This window comes from Narcine bancroftii, chromosome 14, assembly GCF_036971445.1.
Source record: "Narcine bancroftii isolate sNarBan1 chromosome 14, sNarBan1.hap1, whole genome shotgun sequence".
Lineage (NCBI taxonomy): Eukaryota > Metazoa > Chordata > Chondrichthyes > Torpediniformes > Narcinidae > Narcine > Narcine bancroftii.
Genome location: NC_091482.1, coordinates 42,418,751 through 42,441,185, shown reverse-complemented (window position 1 = coordinate 42,441,185; position 22,435 = coordinate 42,418,751). Strand labels below are relative to the sequence as shown.

The 22,435-nt window shown below is 40.3% G+C and overlaps 1 protein-coding gene across 2 annotated transcripts in view; it reads right to left on the bottom strand.

Moving 5' to 3' along the window:
* Positions 1-22,435, bottom strand: part of LOC138749470 (protein unc-13 homolog C-like) — an 877,967-nt gene that overhangs the window by 838,770 nt on the left and 16,762 nt on the right. For both annotated transcript variants that reach the window (XM_069910841.1, XM_069910842.1), the window contains exon 2: positions 13,652-13,681. In XM_069910841.1, the coding sequence (XP_069766942.1) occupies positions 13,652-13,681 (30 nt within the window). The remainder of the gene's footprint in view (positions 1-13,651; positions 13,682-22,435) is intronic.

The window sequence follows — 22,435 nt, the reverse complement described above, 5'->3', positions numbered from 1 at the left end:
AAAAATCACTATAATTGTCTTAAAACAGTAACACATTGAGAATCCTTCAAAATCACTCTCACTATCATCGCCCAAAGCAAAGAAAGCAATAAGCACATGCATACCCTCACTGTTCAAACAGTCATCATCTGGGTCACAGTCTGTAACTGATGAGGCAGTTTCAGCTTTATCATCAATGGTCCACAATAAATCATCTTCCATACCATCAATTGCACAAGAGATGCACACTTTTTAAATGATTTTATAACAGTCTCTACTTTAACTTTGTCTCATGCCTTGAGCATGAAGTTACACAGCATATCAAGTATGGTCATTACATTTCCATTTGTAGCTACAGTAATTTACCCAGTTTACACATAATTTAAAGAAAATACTCACTCATTTTTTCAGCCCAAAATGGAGCTCTTTATTCCACAACACTGAATTCTTCATTCCATCAAATATCACCCAGCCAAACCCCTCGGAGCTTTTCATTGGCTCTCTGCCATACTTGATGCTCTTATCCTCTTCTCCTCCTCTTGCATCTGAGATCCATCACCATGTATGCAGACTTCTGAACTATGAGCGCATGCGCGTTATTACTCCCATGCGTCACCTCAGATATATCATCAGTGGCGACTGTCACCGGTCCTAACACAGTTAAGTATGCGACCGGAACATATTCATCAGTTCCATCCATACCGCTTCAGAAGACGAGTCTTCTGGTCTGCCCTGCCTGTGCACAGCTGTGGCATTTTCCCGGTCAAGCAAAGCCACTCCTCCGCCTTTCATTCCCTTCCCATGTTCTATTGTATCTGAAACAGAAGCCCAGAACATTCAGCTGCCAGGCCTGCTCCTCCTGCAACCAAGTTTCATTAATAACTACAGTCATAATTCCACATGCCAATTCCTGCTCTAAGCTCCTCTACCTTTCCTATCATTCTCTTCTGTTGAAATCAATGCACCTGAGAAAATTTCCACCACACAAAACCCTTTAACTTCTAACATGACATGCAATTTTCATATCATTTTTTTTTACCTCCTCCACTCCCCCAACTACTCTGGTACTGTAGCTCCCATCCCCCTGCAAATCAATTTTAACCACCCCACCTCCCAGAGCAGAACTAGTAAAGGAAATTAGTCCCCCTCCAGCATCCTGCCAGTTGGAACAGGTCCCACCTTCCCTGGAAGACAACACAATGATCCAAAAACCTGAATCCTCCCTCCTGCACTATCTTTGGCCATGTATTAAGCTGCCTTATCCTTCTATTTATAACCTCACTAGCATGTGACCTTATAGCTCCTAATTCCTGAATTCTCTGTTGGACCTCATCATCCTTCCTACCCAGGTCAATGGTCCCTACATGGACCACGATATCTGACTGTTCACCCTCCCTACTAAGAATGCTGTGAATTCAATATGAGGTATCTCAGACGCTGGCACCAGGGAGGCAACATACCACCCAGGATACTTGATCTCTTCCACAGAACCTCTTATCTGTTCCCTTAACTATGGAATCCCCTATCATTAAAGCTCGCCTCTTCTCCCCTCTTCCCTTCATTGCTACAGGAGCAGACTTGTTGCCGGATCATCTTGGTGTGTCCCTGGTAGGTCATTTCTCGCGCATCCTTCCCCCAAAAAGTATCCAAAATGGTATACTTGTTATTGCCTGACTGTCCCCATCTACCCTCCTCCTGACTCCTAGGTGTAATAGTGTCCCTGTAACTCCTGTCTGTTTCTCCCTCTGTCTCCCGAATGATTCAGAGTTCATCCAGCTCCAGCTCCAATTCTTTAACTCGGATTGTCAGGAGATATAGATGGATGAAGTCTGGCTTCCCTGACTACGCACATTCTGAAGAGGAGTATTCCCCTGGATACAACCTGGATATGTACCAAGGTGAGGTCTTTCTGAGGAGTCACGTGATGGAGTTGTGGCCGGTCGGGGAACTCCAGCCCTCCCCAGAAAAGTAAAAGAAAGACAGTGAAAAAATGAAGGCACACACAAAAACCAAAATAAAGTGAAAATAAAGGTGTGGAGAAAATGGCAGCGAAAAAAGAAAAGCCAAAAGCAACGGGAAGAAGAGAAGAAGAATGGACGTCGGAAGAAGAAGGTGAAGGCCTTACCTGTCTGAGGAGGCCTGCCGCGGATAGAGAAGCCCGCTCCCTAAGGTCCGTTGAAGCCACGAACTCGGGACTACAAAAATGGCTCACGAAGCCAAACAAAAGTGAGCAAACGTGCATGCGCGAGACAAAAATAACACTGACGGGAGGGGGGGACCAGTTGAGGAGTCGATCTCCACAGCTGAAATTGACAGCCACAACAAAGCAGCAAGAGGAAAAAGACCAGCAGCAAGACACTTCTAATAAAAATAAGAAGAACAAAAATACCCAACAAAATAAAACAAACAAACCAACAAGAAAACCAGAAGAGACAGAGGTAAAGGACACAGATCCCGGAATGGACTCAGAAGAAGAAGAGGAAGAACACAGAGAAATGGAAGATGAAGGGAAGGGCAAGACAACGGATATTTTTTTTTTAAAGAAGATATGGAATCAGTAAAAGAATGGCAGTCACAAGAATTCAGTGAAATAAAAGAAGAGTAAAAAGTACAGAAGAAAAAATGAACAGATTAGAGATGATCATGTCAGATATAGGAAAAAGAGTGGACAAGGTGGAAGAACGAGAAACAGCCGTAGAAATGGAAGTAGCTGACTTAAAAAAGAAATTAGAAGAATCTGATAAAAAAGTTAAAGAGATACAAGAGCTATTAGCTCAGAAGATAGATATAATGGAAAATTATAATAGAAGAAACAATATAAAGATAGTGGGCCTTAAGGAAGATGATGAAGGCAAGAATATGAGAGAATTTATAAAAGCATGGATCCCCAGAGTCCTAGGAAGACCAGAATTACAGGAAGAAATTGAAATAGAAAGGGCACACAGAACATTAGCCCCTAAACCACAACCACAACAAAAACCAAAATCCATTCTAGTAAAATTCTTAAGATATACAACAAGAGAAAATATATTGGACAAAGCAATGAGGAAAATAAGAGAAGACAAAAAACCACTGGAATACAAAGGTCAAAAAAAATTTTTCTATCCAGATATAAGTTTTGAACTCCTGAAGAAGAGAAAGGAGTTTAATGCAGCAAAAATGATCCTATGGAAAAAAGGATATAAATTTATGCTAAAGTATCCAGCGGTACATAAAATAGTTATTCCAGGGCAGCAAAACAGACTATTCTTGGATGCGGAAGAAGCAAGAAAATTTGCAGAACAACTACAAAACAGACAGAGAAAGGAAGATATGTAACGAGAACAAAAATGACCACAAACTATATGTATGTGTATGTAAGTATATATATATATATATATATATGTATGTATGTGTGTATGTATATATAAAAAAAAATACAATATAGATAAGAACTAAGAAGGGAAAGAAAGGGAAGAAAGGAAGTATGGGGGGAATTAAGAGAGTGACCTTTGTTGTATATGAAATTTAAAATCTTTTCTGGGGTGGGCTGGGTGGGGAAGAGTTACGGTCACTGTGAAATCAGTTGATGCTTGCAAGTGAATTCGCAAATCCAAATGGAGAGGGGAGATGTGGTTGCCCGACAAGGGATAAAGGGCAACTCAGGAAGGGGAGGGGATAGTGGGGTTAAAGGAATTTTAGATAGGAGAATAAGGGAAATGTTTTATGTTTTAGAAATGTTGTCTTATAAAGTGTTCATAAAAAGAAAGCAGAAATGGTTAAGAAGGAAAGGTGATGATGAGGAAACGGAAAGGAAAGATAAACAAAGTATGAAATGGCTATGTTGAACTATATGACTTTAAATATTAATGGAATACATAACCAAATCAAAAGGAAGAAACTGCTAAATTTACTGAAAAAAGAAAAAATTGATATAGCATTTGTACAAGAAACACACTTAACTGAAGTGGAGCACAAGAAATTAAAGAGAGATTGGATAGGACATGTAACAGCAGTGTCATATAATTCAAAAGCACCAGCGTCATAATCAGTAAAAATGTACCAATCAAAATAGAAGAGGAAATAATAGATCCAGCAGGGAGATATGTAATGATAAAATATCAGATATATTCGGAGTTTTGGAATTTACTCAATGTATATTCACCTAACGAAGAAGATCAAAAATGTATGCAAGATATTTTTTTGAAGATAGCAGACACGCAAGGGAACATACTAATAGGAGGGGATTTCAACCTTAATTTGGATTCAAATATGGATAAAACTTGGAAAAAAGATTAACAGAAAGAACAAAGTAACCAAATTTATAATTAAATCGATGCAAGAAATGCAACTTTTGGATATATGGAGAAAACAACACCCAAAGGAAAAGGAATATTCATATTATTTGGGTAGACACAAAACATACTCAAGAATAGACCTATTCCTGTTATCAGCTCTCATGTAGAACAGAGTTAGGAAAACAGAATATAAAGCTAGACTATTATTGGACCACACACCCCTGACATTGACAATAGAGTTAGAGGACATCCCTCCAAGAATGTATAGATGGAGATTAAACTCCATGCTACTTAAAAGGCAGGATTTTAGAGAATTCATTGAACGACAAATTAAAATGTACTTTGAAATAAATACGGAATCAGTGAAAGATAAGTTTATACTATGGGACGCAATGAAAGCATTCATCAGAGGGCAAATAATAAGTTATGTAACCAAGATGAAGAAGGACTACAATCAGGAAACAGAGCAGTTGGAAAGGGAAATAGCAAATATAGAAAAAGAATTAGCAATGAAGGAAGACACGACTAAAAGAAGAGAATTGGCAGATAAAAAAAATAAAATATGAAACACTACAAACATATAAGGTGGAGAAGAACATAATGAAGACAAAACAGAAATATTATGAACTAGGAGAAAAAACACACAAAATTCTAGCGTGGCAGCTTAAGACAGAACAAACTAAAAGAATGGTATTGGCATTAAGGAAAAAAGACAAGCAAATCACATATTATCCAACGGAGATTAATGAAAACTTCAGAGAATTCTACAAACAATTATATCAAACTGAAAATGAAGGGAAAGAAGACAAAATTGATGAATTTTTAACTAAAATTGAACTACCGAAATTACAGAGGAACAAAATAAATTAACAGAACCATTTGAAATAGTAGAAATACAAGAGATAATTAAAAAAAACTACCGAATAATAAAACACCAGGAGAGGATGGATTCCCAATAGAATTCTATAAAACATTTAAAGATTTATTAATTCCTCCCCTCCTGGAAGTAATCAACCAGATTGATAAAACACAAAGCTTACCAGATTCATGCAAAACAGCAATAATTACAGTAATACCAAAGACAGGGAAAGATTCACTCGCACCAGCGTCATATAGACCAGTATCTTTACTTAACACAGATTATAAGATAATAGCTAAACTATTAGCAAACAGATTAGCCGACTATGTACCAAAAATAGTAAATATAGACCAAACTGGATTTATTAAAAAAAGACGAACAGACAATATTTGTAAATTTATTAACTTAATTCATGCAGTAGAAGGAAATAAAGCTCCAACAGTAGCGGTTGCTTTAGACGCAGAGAAGGCCTTTGACAGAGTAGAATGGGATTATTTATTCAAAGTACTACAAAATTTCAGCTTGCCAGAGAAATATATTAATTGGATTAAAGCATTATTTAAGGGGCCATTGGCGAAAGTGACAGTAAATGGATATATATCAAAACAATTTAACTTAAGCAGATCAACAATCCAGGGATGCTCACTATCGCCCTTATTGTTCGCGTTAGCCATAGAACCACTAGCAGAACTGATAAGGACAGAAAATAAAATAAAAGGGATAAAAGTAAAAGACAAGGAATATAAAATCAGTCTATTTGCAGATGACGTTATAGTATACTTAGCAGAACCAGAAATATCAATAAAAGAATTACATAAGAAATTGAAGGAATATGGAGAAGTGTCGGGGTACAAGATTAACGCAAATAAAAGTGAAGCAATGCCAATGAATATTGTGGATTTCTCAAAATTTAAGAAAGAATCATCATTCAGATGGCAAATGCAAGCAATGCGATACCTAGGTATACAAATAAATAAAAACCTCGGCCATCTATATAAACTCAATTATTATCTACTAATGAAAAAATTACAAGACGACTTAGAGCATTGGAAAGACTTACCACTAACACTGATAGGAAGGATAAACTGTATTAAAATGAACATTTTCCCAAGGATACTATACCTATTTCAGGCATTGCCAATACACTTGACAGAGAAATTCTTCAAGGAGTTAAAAAAAAATAAGGAAATTTTTATGGAAAGGGGGGAAACCGAGGATAGCACTAGATAAATTAACAGAATGGTATAAACAAGGAGGCTTTCAATTGCCAAACTTTAAAAATTATTATAGAGCCGCACAATTAAGATACTTATCAGATTTTTATCAAACAACGGAAAAGCCAGATTGGACTAGATTAGAACTAGGTAAAATAGGGGAGAAGATACCTGAACATATATTATATAAATGGGATGAAAAATTGGTACAACGTAGGTATTCTCCAGTATTACATCATCTCCTCAATATTTGGAAGAAGATTCATGTAGAAAGGAATAAAACAAATTACCAACTACCAAAACTAATACTGACACAAAATCAGCTAATCCCTTTTATAATAGATAACCTTTCCTTTACAGAATGGGAGAAAAAAGGGCTCAAAAGAATAGAAAATTGCTTCTCGGGAAATAAATTATTATCCTTTGAACAAAAAAAGGATAAATATAATATAACTCACAATACAGTGTTGGCATACTACCAACTGAAATCCTACTTGAAGGACAAATTGGGAAGCAGTCTAAGGTTACCAGAGGGAAGTAATTTTGAATATGTGATTACAGACACAATGATAATCAAAAAATTTGTAACAAACATGTATATTAAACTACAAGAAAAGGAGAATGAAGAAACAAATGGTAAAACTAAACAAAAATGGGAACAAGATCTAAACAAAGATAAAGAAGGAAACATGGGAGAAGTTATGCTCAGGAACTATGAGAAATACAATAAATACGAGATTACGTATGATACAATATAACTGGATACACAGGCTATATATTACACCTCAAAAGTTAAATAAATGGGACCCAACAGTATATGACAGATGTTTTCGCTGTAAAAAGGACATGAGAACAACAATTCATGCAATTTGGACATGTGAGAAAGTTAAAAAATTTTGGGAAAATCTAAACCAGATACTAAATAAAATCACAAAAAGCAATATACCAAAAAACCCAGAGATCTTCCTCCTAAGTAACATAAAAAACAAAGAATTTGGACTCGATTTGGATGGTGCACAAAAAAGATTTGTTATGATAGCCCTAGCTGTAACAAAAAAATGTATTATGTCAGCCTGGAAATTAGAAGATAACTTGAGAATACAACAATGGTATATAGAAATGAATAAATGTATTCCATTAGAAAAAATAACCTATAATTTAAGAAATAACATTACAATATTTGAACAAATATGGGAGCCATACATGAAACATAATAGAGAAAACCTACCGTGGACATCTACCACCTAAAATGACAGGAGAAGATAATGAAAAGAACTGACTCAGTGGAATTTCTTGTTTATTTTTATTGAGTGACAACATTGTTTGACGGGTTTAATGTATCTTATTTTCTGAACTTTAAATAAATTGGAGGGGAGGTAGGGAGGGAGAGAGGGGAGAAGGGAAAGGGGGGGATAAAACGACACTGTATATATTTAAGAAGGAAAATGTATGTATCTTGATTTATATGGTTTATAGTGTGAAAAATAAAAAATTTAAAAAAAAAGGTGAGGTCTTTCTGGGTGGAACTAGGCCAAGCCCAAGAAAAAAAAATCATAGGTAAAGAATTCCCATAGGACCCAGAGCTGTTCCTATTGGGAATAGGATGCACGTAAGGCTTAAGATGAATCTGTCCTAATTCCAAATCCAATTTGCAATGATCGCATTGGCAGTGACCAGGAAGTGCATAGCGGTTACCTGGAAATCTGACTCTCACTTGGGCATTGTGTGCTGGAATGTGGAAATGCCAAGCTATGTTCCCCTGGAGAAAATTACCTAAAGTAAAAAAATATATAACATTTTTCTAAAAATTTGGCAACCATATTTAAATTTCATAGGAGCACAGTTATAGCATGAATCTGCGGGTCTTGCCGTCCTACCTTCCCTGTCTATCCTTCTACTGAGGGAGAGGCACAGGGTCCATTCCAGCCTAATCAAGTCATGAAAAATGTAACAGCTAGCTGTTGGGCTGTGACAAATCCCTGATGTATTCCCTACCTCTGTTGTGGGTGTCTTGAATGTTGTACATAATTGTGATCTGTTGTGTGGGGGGTGGGAGGAAGAGAATGTTGTATATATTGGATAACTGTAATTTGTGTATTCAAAAAATATTTATGTATATGTGTGTTGATTTTTTTCTGTTTAAAAAATGGGGCACAATGTACACCTGTATGATGTGAATGAAGTTGTTTTGATGCTCAATAAATATATTTTGAAGTGGCCATGCAAGTTGATATGGTAGAAGAAAATATATACATCATGCATTGTTTTAATGGGTATGGCACGAATTATAAAAGTAGGCAGTGATGTTATTAGTAGGCATTCTAAGAAACTGGATAAACAAGTATTTGGACAAACAGGGTCTAGTTAGGGATAGTCAACATACGTTGTAGGTCGGATTTAACCAATCTTAGTTTTTTCAGAAAGAAACCAAGCAAGTTGTTGAAGCCCATGGATTTTGGTAGTGTCACATGGTTTGCCAAATTTTTGTCAGTGGTGATGTTCATGTTTTTACTATTTTCGCGCCAGCCTTGGTGCTTCTTAGGACAACTTCTTCCTTAGTACCTGCCTTGATAACACAAAGGTTCCTGTCGCAAAGCCACAGCCAGCCTCATGTCACAAACATCATTAAGGCCTTTGACAAGGTCCCACATGGGAGGTTGGTCAGTAAGTTTTGGTCATTTGGTATTCAGAATGAGATCACCTTTGTGGGAGAAGCCAGAGGAGGCTTAAGATTAGTGGTATGCCTCAGGGATCAGTGCTGTGTCCATTGTTTGTCATCCATTTCAATGATCTGGATGATAATATGATAAAATTAAATCAGCAAGTTTGTAGGTGACACAAAGATTGGAAAGGTAGTGATCAGTGAGGAAGGCTTTCAAAGCTTGTAGCGGGATTTGAGCCAGCTGGAAAATGTCAAATGGAATTTAATGCAGACAAATGTGAGGTTCTGCATTTTGGAAGGACACGAGGGTAGAATATACAGAGTAAATGATAGGATACTGAGGAGTGCAATAGGAAAGAGGAATGTGGGAATACAGATACACAATTCCACGAAAGTGGTGTCACAGATAGATAGGGTCGCAGAGAGAGTTTTTGGCACATTGGCCTTCATGAATCAAAGAAATGAGCATAGGAGCTGGGATGTTATGATAAAGTTGTATAAGACATTGGTGAGGATAAATTTGGAATATTGTAAGCAGTTTCGGTCATTTAATTTAAAGGAAAGATAGCTCAAAGACTGATAGATGCAGAGAAAAAAAATTTTTCGAAAGGAGATTATCAAATAGATATACAAATACAAATCAACCACCATGAAACAGAAAACCACCACTAGGACAAGCTATTGAGGTCTTAAATTTTCAAACCAACATGTTGTAGATATGGGCTCCATATTTTTCCAAAAAAAAAGTGATATTTATCACATTGACTACAAGTTATTTTTTCAAGAGGAATACAAGATCTTATTTCAATATGCAATCTTTGCATCCCCAAATCCATATCCGACTTACAAGTAATAGCTACACATTTCCTTGAAACAGCTAAAGCTAATCGTAAAAATTCAATTTGATCCATCTTAATTTTAAACTAAACATCTTAATATTTCACAACAAAAATAACATTGGATCCAACAGGAGTTTCACCTTTAATATTTTCTCTAAAAATATTTTAATTGATATCCAAAACTGCTTAACCTTTGGTTCTTTTTTTCCCCATTCGACTTGGCAGTCTATCTCTTTATCACATATAAAACACAACTCTGAAGATATTAAATTAAATCTTAATTTTTGAGGTGTTAAATATAATTTATGCAAAATATATTGTATGAATTTATATACTAATAATTTTAGTCATATTATCTTTCCACAACATTCTCCAATCATCTTGATCTACTGTTATATCTAAATCATTTTCCACCTTAATCTTGATTTGGACATTTTCCTTTGAAGTAATTTATACCTTTCTGAAATAAATTTATTTGTACCTCCTATAGTAACCAACATTTCTATTTCAGATTGTCTAGATAATCTTAAACTTTGACCTAATTTATCAATTAAAAAGGCTTTAATTTGATAATATACCAAAAAAAAATATTATTTGGAACATTATATTTTTCTTTCATTTGTTGAAAAGAAATAAAATAAACAGCTTCAAAACAATCTTCTATTGTTTTAATCTCCATTTGATTCCATATCTTTAAAAATTGACTTTTACCAGCAGAGGAACAGCTCCATGATGGTCGATCCAGTGTCCAAAGAAATCGATGGTGGGTAGGCCAAACTGGCACTTGTCGAGGTTGATTGCCAGGCTATAATCACTGAGATGGCAGCAGAGCAGGCACAGATGAGCCAGATGTTTCTGGCGGGAGTGGCTGGCTACCAAGTTATCATCTAGATAGATGAACGGGAAGTCCAGATCCTACTGCATCCACTAGGTGCTGGAAGGTTTGTGCTGCATTTTTAAGGCCGAACGGCATCCTAAGGATTTCAAACAGGTCAAATGGGGTAACAATGGCTGTCTTTGGAATATCATCTGGGTGGATGAACCAGGGTCAATCTTTGAAAAGATGCATGCCCCATGCAGGTTAGCTGTGAAGTCATGGATGTGCGGGACTGGATATCTATCGGAGATGGTTGCATCATTTAGCCTTCTGTAGTCCCCACATGGCCTCTATCCTCCCATGGACTTGGGTACCATATGGAATGGGGAGGCCCATGGGCTCTTTAAATGCCACACAATCCCCCATCTCCTCCATTTTGTTGAACACCTCTCTCTCAAGTCAGAGCTTGTCTGGTGGTAGCCTGCAGGCCCAGGCATGCAGGGAGTGTCCCTGTGTGGGAATGTGGTGCATCATGCCAGGTTTATGGGCTGTTGTGGAAAACTGTGGCATGATGATGGACAGAAACCCCAGCAACACCCTGCCCAACTCATTATCCAAATATGTGACAGAGTCCAGGTGCGGAGCTGGCAATTTGACCTCACTGATGGAAGTCTGGAATGTCTTTGCATCAACCAGCCGTCATCTCTTCAGGTCCATGAGCAAACAGTGTGCACTGAGGAAGTCTGCATCCATGGTTGTGATACCATGGACAGCGTAAACAGCCACGTAAAGCAGCTGGAACCGAATTGCAAGGGGATAGTCTGCATGTTGTAGGTGCGGATGGTGCTACTATTGTCTGCCATAAGCTCCAGTCCAACCCTTCTAGTTCGAGCATCATGGCACGAGATGGGGGGGGGGGGGGGGGTGGTGGAAGAAGGGTGTTGTTTTCCACTCCAGTATCCACCAGGAATCTACGCCTGGAATAATTGTCCCAGAAGTACAGGAAGCTATATATTTAACTTTTAACCATCAGCGATGGCTGGCTCTTTCGTTTCCCTGGAACGAGCATGGCGGTCGGCATCAGTGGGACCCGGATCCCCTCCTTTGATGGTTAAAAACACCAAGACTCCGAAATGGTGTCATCTCTTGGTATGGGCATTGCAGATTTTACTGCTGGGATACAGTATGGCTGGGCTTTCAGCCATGACACAGCACTAATCCCAATGCTGGCTCCGCCATTTTGTTTGGCGCACCATAGAGCGTCTGCACAAGCTGTCCACTTTCGTGGGCCGGAGAAGTTATTGTTTGCTAGTAGGAAGCAGATGGCCTCCAGCATCTGCTCCATAAACATCTGTTTGAAGAGTAGACAGTTTATGGGCATCTGCTAGTGCCAGCATGTCACTCATCAGGGCTGACAGCGCAGTCGCGCAGGCCGTCCAAATGTAACAACCGCGCAGCCCATTCACAGCGTGAGAGGCTAAATGTGCAAATAACAGGGCCTTGAGTGCTTTATACTTGCCAGCCTCCAGGGGCTGCTGCAGAAAGTCGATTACTCAGCCGCCGTTTCCTGGTCAAGAGCAGCCACCACATAGTAGTATCTGGTCTTTTCAGAGACCATATTCCTGACCTGGAAATGGGCCTCTGCTTGTTGAAACTAAACTAGGGACTGAGTGGTCCAGAAATCTGACAGTTTAAGCGAAACTGCATGCTGAAGTGCAGAGTCGTTCACATTGTCTATGTCGATTGTGTCATTCGTGTTGGGTCCAAATAACGTTGGACCTTCAGGGTCAGCAATGTGGCAGTCATGCCACTGCAAGCGAAAGAAACATGCTAAATCAGTTCATCTGATTTACTCATTCAAAAATCGCACGCTTAAGAGGCCTGCTCTTCCCAGCATCCCTGCACTTTCCCCCTCACTGAGTGTTCCTGTGAATGCCGCTGACTGCGGACCTGCCCGCAACCACTGAAGCCGGTTCACTTGCCGTGAGGGTGAGTCACCACAGGATATTTATTTTCCATATTACACCATTTGTTTGCAGTTCTTTCTTTGTTTACATTTCTCTCTTTTGTATAAATATCTTTTTTGAATACAGTTTCTTTCCACTACTAACAAGTAGAAATTCTGCCTGGCCTGCAGGAAAAAGAATCTCAGCGTTGTATGTGATTTCGTGCAGGCACTCTAACAACAAATCTGAACTTTGAAATGGTTTTAAGTAAATCATTATTGTAGTGGCCCACAAACCAGGTCACGACCCGAAACATAAAACGGCCGACGAATACGGCAACTGTGCAGACCCCGTGGGGGCCAATGACCTTCGTCCGAGGTGACCATCTGCATGAGGAGAAAAACAATGAGCAATGGTGGGATTGCTACCCAATTGGAGATCAGCACTGCTGTGACATCACTCCTGTCATCAGTAGCGGGGAGATAACATAAGCAGAGCTTGTGTGTGTGTGTGTGTGTGTGTGTGTGTGTGTGTGTGTGTGTGTGTGTGTGTGTGTGTGTGTGTGTGTGTGTGTGTGTGTTCTTTCCACACTTCAAGGTAGCACACACATTACAATATCATAACTATAGTTCATGCACACAAGTATTGTGAACTATGAAGAACCAAATGCTCAATAGAAATTATTCCTCAGATCCATCTAATTTCTCAAAAAACGTAACACTTTGGATCTTTGGCTTTGCATTGATAAAGTTGAAAATCATTGAAAACAAGATTAAATATAGTTAAAGTACATATTTTTCAATCACTTTACTGACGTTGATAGATTTCAAAACAAAGCATAGAAGGGAAACAGACTACAGTCATCCCAAATTGATTATGCTATTGCCAAAAACCAACAAGAAATGCCTCATCGAATGATCAGTGTTTGGTCAAAGCAAGAACAGAAAGATCCTTGTTTGTCAATGGTTTCTTTAAATTAAATCAGTTGAAAATTAAATATATTTTGAGAAATTGGTCATAGAAAGAGATACTTGGGAAAAATAGTAAAAGCAACTTACCAGATGGGCCATGCAGTTTTCCTCGTTTAACTAGACAAAAGTAAACAAAACTATTAGTAATCTTAAAAAAAACTAAGTATACCCAAGACAAGACCACAAGGCATAGGAGCAGAATTAGGCTATTTGACCTGCTGAGTCAAATTATGGCCGAGGTACTTTTCCTCTCATCCTCACTCCCCTATCTTCTACTGATAATTTTTGACACATTCACTAATAAACCTATCAAGTTCAAATGCATTTGTCATCAAATTGTACCAGTCCAACCTGACAAAACATGGTGCAGAACAGTACAAAGGCACATGCACAGACATAACACATATTGACAAACAATAAGTGTACAAAGTTCAAATATTAAATTAAATATTAGTTAAAAATTAGTAGAATCACGGATAAGTTTTTGCAGTCATTCAGCAGTCTCATTGCCGGTGGAAACTATGAATGCACCCTGTTGGCTCTGTCTCTAATGTTTCTGTATCATTTACCTGAAAGGATTAACAGGAAGATGCTGCGTGCAGGGTGGGAGGGGTCCTCATAGATTTTGCTACCAATCTCTGCTTTAAACATAACCAATGACTTGGGCTCCACAACTGTCAGTACCAATCAATTCAACGGGCAGCACAGTTGGCATAACACCTTTACAATGCCAGCAATTGGGATCGGGGTTTGAACCCTGCGTTGTACCATCTTGTAGCTGCGTTGGTTTTCCCCAGGGGCTTCGGATTCCTCCCACTGCTCAAAATGTACTGCGGATTGTAGGTCAATTGGGTGTAAATTGGATGGCACAGTTCATGGCCTGTTACTGTGCCGTATGGCTAATAATTTTTTTTTTAATTTAATTTAAATTCACCATCCTCTGTTGAAGAAATTTCTCAATTCTGTTCTAAAGGAATTTTTTTTTACTATCTGTAGAATTAAAAACTTTACCAAAGTCTGTGCCACTCTGGTCTTAGACTTTCCCACTACTGGAAACATTTTCTTCATGTCCACTGTATTCGTCCTTTCAATATTTGGTATGTTTCAATGAGACTGCCTTCATCCTTCTAAACTGTAGCTTGTACAAGTCAGAACCATCAAACACTTCTCATACAAGACTCCTCTCATCCCTGGGACCATATCCAAGGAAGGATGTGCTGGCATTGATCCCTGCAATGAAAGTTATACGAGGAGCTTGGACTGTATACATTGGAGATGGGAAGAATGAAGGGGGAATCTCACTGAAACCTATTCAATACTGAAAAGACAGACAAGATGACACAGCCTCAGAGTAAAAATGAATGTCACTTTAGAATAGAGTTAAGGAGAAATTTCATCGCCCAGTGAGGGTTGAATCTATGGAATTCATTGCCATGTTTGCAGTATAAAAAAGAATGGCAAATCTTTGTCTACCTTACAGTAGACAAGAGGAAATTTCATGTAATATCTAATTCTGTCTTATTACATGATAATAAAAGAATCCTGAATCTATATGGTGGGATTTTTCACAGTGCTCAAAAAAAGTACATTCCATTTAAAAGAAAGAATAGTTAGTGTGGAGAGAGTAAGCCTTGGATATCAAAGGAAATAAAAGGCATCAGACAAAAAGTTAATGCATATAAAGTGGCCAAGAGTTGTGGGAAACGGAAAAAAATTGGAAAAATTTCAGGACCATCGCTGAAAGAGGAGTGAGGGACTCAGGAGAGCTACAAGTGTTGGGAACCAGCTAGAGATGAATGCAGTTTAAAAGGGAGCAGAGGGCAAGTTAAGGGTTAAACAGAATGATGATTGGTGGGAGAAGTAATAAAGTTAAGAGGCAGTGACAAATAGAAAAAGGGATAGGTCAAGAGGATGGGCTGACGAGCTTGATTCTAGTGAGGCAAGGCCAGATATTTGTATTTAAATTAGGAAGAGTTCATGGAGGCAGCAGCTAAGGCAGTGGAATACTCCGAGTGCAGAACGTGGAAAATCTGGGACAGTACAATTGTCCCTGATGATGACATCTGCAAGAGGTGATTCCAGCTGCAGCTCCTGGGAGACCAAGTTAGGAAAGTGGAGTGGATGAACTTCAGATCATTCAGAAAGGAGCTTCAGTGAGACAGTCCCCCACAAGTCAGGAGGCAGGTAAAAGGGTGAGGAAAGGGGATTCCTTTGGCCATTCCCTTCAACAATAAGTATACTGCTTTGAATATTGTTTTTTTTTGGGGGGGAAAACAGGATCTACAAGGGAAAAGTTGTGGTGGTAATGTCTCTGGCACAGAGGCGGGCCCCTCGGCTCAGAAAGGAAGATGGGGGGAGGGATGGGGGGGGGGAGGGGAGAGGAGAGCTATGGTAATTAGTTAGACAAGTGGATAAGAGGTTCTGTGAACAAGATGGAGGCTCCCAGATGGTATGTTGCCTCCCAGGTGCCAGGGACGTCTCTAATCGAGTTCACAGTATTCTGGAGGGAGAGGGTGAGCAGCCAGATGTTGTGGTCCACTTGGGGACTAATGACATGGGAGTAATGATGAAGTCCTAAAGAGGAGTTATCGGGGGTTACTTAGCCCACTGCCCGGCTTTCTCCCGATAACCTTTGATTCCCTGGGTAATCAAGAATCTCTCAAACTCTGCCTGAAATACACCCAATGACAGCCTCAACAACCACCTGTGGCAACAAATCCCACAGATTTTCCACCCTCTGGTGAAAGAAATTCCTCCAAATCTCTGTTCTAAACAGATGCCCTACAATCCTAAAGTAGTGAACTCTTCCCCTAGACTCTGCAACCATGGGAAACAAATTTTCTATTGTTACGAAACGTGGGTAATGAGCAGCAATGGGCAATGAAAGTGTTTAATTTTAAAACACATGTTATATCCAAACCATTACTGTCTCGGGCAAAATCGAGAAGTTACTTCAAAGTTCAGTCTTTCAAATTCAGTGTTGAAGCCTTTGAAGTTTGATGCCCAGAATTAATGTTGAAGTGATGGGGAGACTGGAGTTGTGGCAACTACACATTCACGAATTCTTCTTGTGTTGCCTTTGAAGAAATGTCCATCCCCACAAGCTATGATCAAAACACTCCTGGTCCTTTCGTAGGCAAGACTCGAACTGCGCGGCCTCCACGTAGCTTCCAAGACCCTGGCACTGGTCTCTCCAAGTAACTTCACTGCCAGTCACACTTAAAATGAAGCCGTCTCTCGAAGTGACTTCCACTGTTAGTCACAATCAAAATTAAGCACTTTGCTTCCCAAAAGGACTCTCCTGACACAGGTTAATCCACCGAAAAGGCACAGTCACTTACAGTGCATGTTTTGCTCTGAATTCCACAAGAACTGCTTCAAAAAGCTGTTTTCTCTTCAGCAGTCAGAATGGTTCTCCTTTTCAAAATCACAAAGTCTGTGCACTCGAATCTGGAACAGAGTGTGACCAGCCTTCCCTCAGCTCTTAAAATTTATCAAATTATCACTGGGCTGTGACTTGTGTTGTGCTTGTGCGAAATGTTAAATATTAACTGTGACCATTCAGTCCTTCCTGTCTATACCATCCCTTAGTGTTAATCCCATTTTGCTAAAATGGGAGCTCATAATACTACATCTTCTCTGACCATGCCTTTCAATATTCAAAATGTTTCAATAAATCTCATCGGGGTCTGCGAGAGCAGGATTGTGAATGAGAGGAGTGTTTAAAAAGCAGCAGGAGTAGAAGGTGATGGTTTAAATTTCTCTGTTGGCCAATTGGCTGCAGCCAATAAAAGGAGGGAAAGTGTGAAAACTTCTACTTTGAAAAGGACCACACAGAGACTTGCTTTATTTCTGTTTCTTTCCTCTCTGGAACACACAGCAAGGTCTAAAGCTATATACAATACACACTGGAAGTAGAAGAAAACAGGAAGTAAAACCCCTCCCTTACTCTGGAACCAGCCTTACTTTAAAAACAGCTTACATTATAACATGCCCCAAATATAAATGAAGAATGGTGTTATTATTTTGCATATTCCTAAAACTTATAATTATGTCTCAGTGACAATTTATTAATATAAAAACATCTAAAAAATGTGGTAGATTCCACATTCAATATACTTTAAAAAAAACTGTCCAATCAAAGGTCCAGTCTGTCAGGAGGTTCACGAGTGCACTGTAATCTGCACACTACCCCAAAGGCACAATAGGCACCACTAACTGTTTTGGGCGGATCTGGTGTTGGGGAAATGAGGGGTCTGTGTGGGAATATCCATCCTCTTCAGGGGACCCAGACCCCTCTGCCAGCATCTCTCTCTTTGGCAAAGTCACTGGGCACACACTTCCAGAGTAGTCTGTCTCATCAGTGGAAACTCCATTGTACTGTCTGCCTCCGAGTATGTATCATGACTCGCACGTCCCTGCAGAAAACACGTCCGTCAGTCAGCTTAACAACATAGAGGACAAGACCACTCTCCTTAAGAATAATCCCGGGTGGCTATGCAGATTCTCACATAGACATTGTCATCTGGTTTTAACTTTCTTTTTTTTGTGGATGTTGATCATGTCCCTCCTTCTGCTTTCTCTCCACTCTCGCCTTCATGTCTGGGTGCAGCAGGACCAATCTTGACTTGGGTCTGCACCCCATCAGCATCTCCACTGTTGTGTGTGAGTTGTAGTCTGTGGCGCAAGGCTGTATATGAAGGCCTGATGCCAGGAGAGCCTCGTCATCCTCTTCAGGCCTTCCTTTACTGTCCGAACAGCCCACTCAGCCAAACCATTTGAGGCTGGGTAGAAAGGGACCATCCGAATGTGATGGCCTTAGTGTTTCTTGTTTAAATACAGTCTTGCGCCACAGACTACAACTCACAATCTAGCAGAGATGATGATGGGACCCCATTCTGCTGCATACACTCACTGAACAGCTCAATGGAAAATGTTGGGGTCATTATCAGTGACCAGGGTGTCAGGCAACCCTTGGACTGCAAACACTTGCTAAGTTTGTCTATGGCTGAGGGGGTTGCAATGTTGCCCATGATGTGAGCTTCTATCAGTTTGGAATGTGCACACACCATTACTTGAAACATCTCCCCAATAAAAGGCCCAGCAAAGTCCAAATGTAGCTTGGACCAAGGACGGCCTGGCCACTCCTATGGGTGCAAAGGAGCTGCTGGTGACATTTTCGGATTGATCTGATATTGCATGATTTTACCTTTTCCTCCAGATCCATTTTTGGCACCAGACATAGGATCTTGCAAGGCTTTTCATTCGAGACCAACCCCCCCCCCCCCCCACCCCCGGCTGAGTCTCATGAAATTCCTCCACAATCTTTGAATGGCCAGGGGGATGCACAATGACCCTCATCCCCCAGAAAATGCAGCCATCCAGCAGGCTCAACTTTGTCTCATCTTTGGCATAAGGCTTCAGTTCCTCTCCTTCCATAAATTTGGGCCATCCTTGTAAAAGGAAAGTCTTGACTTAAGACAGGAGTGGCTCCCTCTCTGTCCACTGCTTTATCTGAGTTGCCTTTACAGGTGTTCCTGACATCCTCTCCACTGTATCTGGAGGCACGCACATAGTATCTGGTGTCTTAGATAAAGGTAAATGACAGCATATCCCAACCTGCTCTGTACACAATAGTGTACTAGTAGGCTGACAATGTGAGAGCCTAGATGAGGATAGCAGTGGGATGCATCTGCTCTCACTAAACAGGCTCATCAGTGGTTTACGATTTGTGAATGTACATCCATACAGTTAAGACTTTGCAGCATTATAAGGCAGATGTGGCAATTCAAAGGGGTCAATCAGCATGAAGACTAACTACAGGAATTTATTTTGAACCAAACAGCTTGAACAATTCTGATAAGAGGCTGCCAATGTTATGTTGTAACCTAATGTGTATGTAGAAGCAATTGTATTGGGTAAACTTGTATCATGTTAACTTTTGATTGGGCCAAATGTAACTCGGCCCAAGTGTAGACTGAACAAAGGAAAGTTATAAGAAACAAGTGAGAGACTCTGCCTGCTGCTAACAAAGAAAACATGTCTGAAGCAGCAATGGGCAGATGACTCAAGTATTCTGCAGACCAGGAGGGAAGTTTCGGTGTCATCATTTCACATGCTCCACCGACCGAACTGGAATACACTTTTGGTATCAGAAGTGGGATTCCAAAGGCTCTGCATATCTTCGGTAGATGGAACGAAGTGGAGCGGGTCTCTGCAGCCTAGGGGATTGGCCAGCGGAATGAGTATAATTTTTATCCTCTCCAATTTCCCTGCTCTGAACGAACCGTCCCTGCATGATTCTGTGGTTGGGGACTGAGAGACCAGATGGAATTTAACGGTGGACAGCGAAAGGTCAGACTTGAATTGAGAGTTCAGGGAACTCGGCGGTACGGGACCACAATTGAATAAGAGCTCCAGGAGCTCAGATAAGGTCGGGGACCACAATGGGCAATTGTATGGATACAGTGAGTGAACGGGGTTCACCAATACAGATGGTGTGTGAGAAATATACAGCAGACAAAAAGACTATATGTAAAGTTTCGGGAGGGTTTTGAATAAGAGACTAGGTAAAACGGTGGCCTTTGGGAGGCACGTGGGATGATGAATTACTAAAAGAAGCACACCAGTTGATTTGGAAGCATACATCTAATGAGAAAACTAGAAATATAATAGGGAAATGGCGCCTACTGGCACAAGGAAAAAAAGTCTGCATGTTGGCAGACTAACGCCATAAAACTGAGGATCCCATTGACAGAAAATTGTGGAGGTCCTCCAGAAAGAATGTGCACACAAAAAAGAACAAGAAAGGAAAGATCAGGAAAAAGGTGAAAGGCAGGCAGAAAACATCTCCCATATTGGGGATAAACAAAGACTACGTGGTCAAATGGAAGCCCTAAGGCTGATAGAGGAGAGAGAGAGAGAGAAGAGTGATCCCTGGGAGGATGTAGTATGGACCCAGAGTACTCCTCAGGGACCCCTCAAGGACCACCACCAGCTTATCACCCACCCGTATCTAGACCCCAGCAATGATCCTCTCTGTGCCAGCAGTACCCAAAGTATTTTCGGATCTTGTTAGTGCTCGAACCAAGAGCCAAGATAAACCATCCAGCCACCATAAGAAAGAAGTTAAGATTTAAAGAAAATTCTAGAAGCCTTTGTTAAAACACATTTGTCTACAATTGCGCAGTTTAAAATTAAGCTGAAACCTCAGTGAGGACAGAAGTCTTGCAGAACACCTGTTGACCTTGGAGTGATAAGAGAACTCTGCAGAAAAACATAAGATAACTCTCTACTAGCCAGGCAAATTGGAAGGAAGTCCAGAAGAAATGTTTTGAGAAGTTATTGAAAACATAGATAACGCAGCCAGTTTGTGCAGAATACTGCAGAACACCGAACTAAGATAGCCAGGAATACGCTTAAAGGGACCAAACAAGATACAATTTGTTTACAGTTCCAAGAAGAAGCCAGGTTGCAGTGTAAATATGGAGAAGAAGTCGGGCGAGAGACCTCAAGCCAACATCCCCTGTCATAGAGCTGTCTGATCATGAGCCAGCAAGGCAGATGGATAAGGCTTGGTGGAAGGTTGGAGTCAGTGACCAGAGGAGAAGCGGCTTCAACTACCAAACAGAAAGAAGACTCCATTAAGGTCACAAAGATTGAGCCATCAATGCTGGGCCTTCCACGCTGCACTCAGATCTTGGCGGCTATCTATTTATCTCTTCAACTCGCCGCCAACTTGACACTCCAACAGCCTATAATAGTTCACACAGAACAGCCTTGCTGGGAAAGCTAGACTCAACATTTGGCCATGGCAATGAAAAATAAATATTAGGTCACACTGCTTAATAATCCCCAACTGACCTTCCGTATGGCAATGACCATTAATCTAGCTGGGACTCCCATAAGAATTTACTAACGGCCATTCAGCTCCCAGAAAAGGTGGCAGTGATTAAGTTGGCAGCTCATACTCAGGGTAAAGATGTTATCTCTAGGTTGAATGAGGCAGCAGATAAGGCAGCTAAAACTGCTGTACAGGGTTATCAGGATTGGGTCCCCAAAGATTTAGTGCAACATCAACATGAAACCTCCTAAATGACCCTTATGCCTTCCATCCAGGAGATTAGACTCCACCAGAGGGACACCTCTGATAAAGAAATTGAGTGCTGGAAATGTTCCAGTGTTACTTGCACTCTGGGTCACCCCAGCAGGGCAAACCTGTATGACTGATCAATTGGCAGCCTGGGTGCTCGATGTTTACACTATGCCATTCATTGTGGGTCTACTTCACTATGCCATCAAATCCTACAGACCTGGTGGCATCCAGAGGTAAAATAGACTGTTGATCATATTAGCAGCAGGTATCTCACCTGCGTCTGTTTTAACCCAGATAAAGGTCATTCTTGCCAGAAAGACCATTCGACACATTGCAGTTGGATTTCATCGAGTTACCCAGATGCCAGAATTATAAATATGTTTTAGTAATAATAGATTGCTTTCGTCGATGGGTTGAGGCCTTCCAAACAAGGGACAAGGCTTCCGCCATAGTGCATGTTATTATGTAAGGAGTTAATTCCTCCCTTTGGTGTTCCTTGCCATCTTAGCTCAGATAATGAACAGCATTTTATTCCTGCTATTAACCACGAAGTTCGCAATACCCTTGGAATGAAACAACAGTTCCAATGTGTTTATCAGCCACAGGCTGCCGGTATGGTGGAAAGCACAAATCAGACCCTTAATGCTAAACTGGCAAAGCTCTGCGAGCAGACAAAAGGAACATGGGTTGCAATGCTCCCAGTTGCCCACTTCCAAGTTTGTATGGAACCAGCTTCCCGCCATGGGTTGACACCTGCTGAGATAATTTATGGTCAC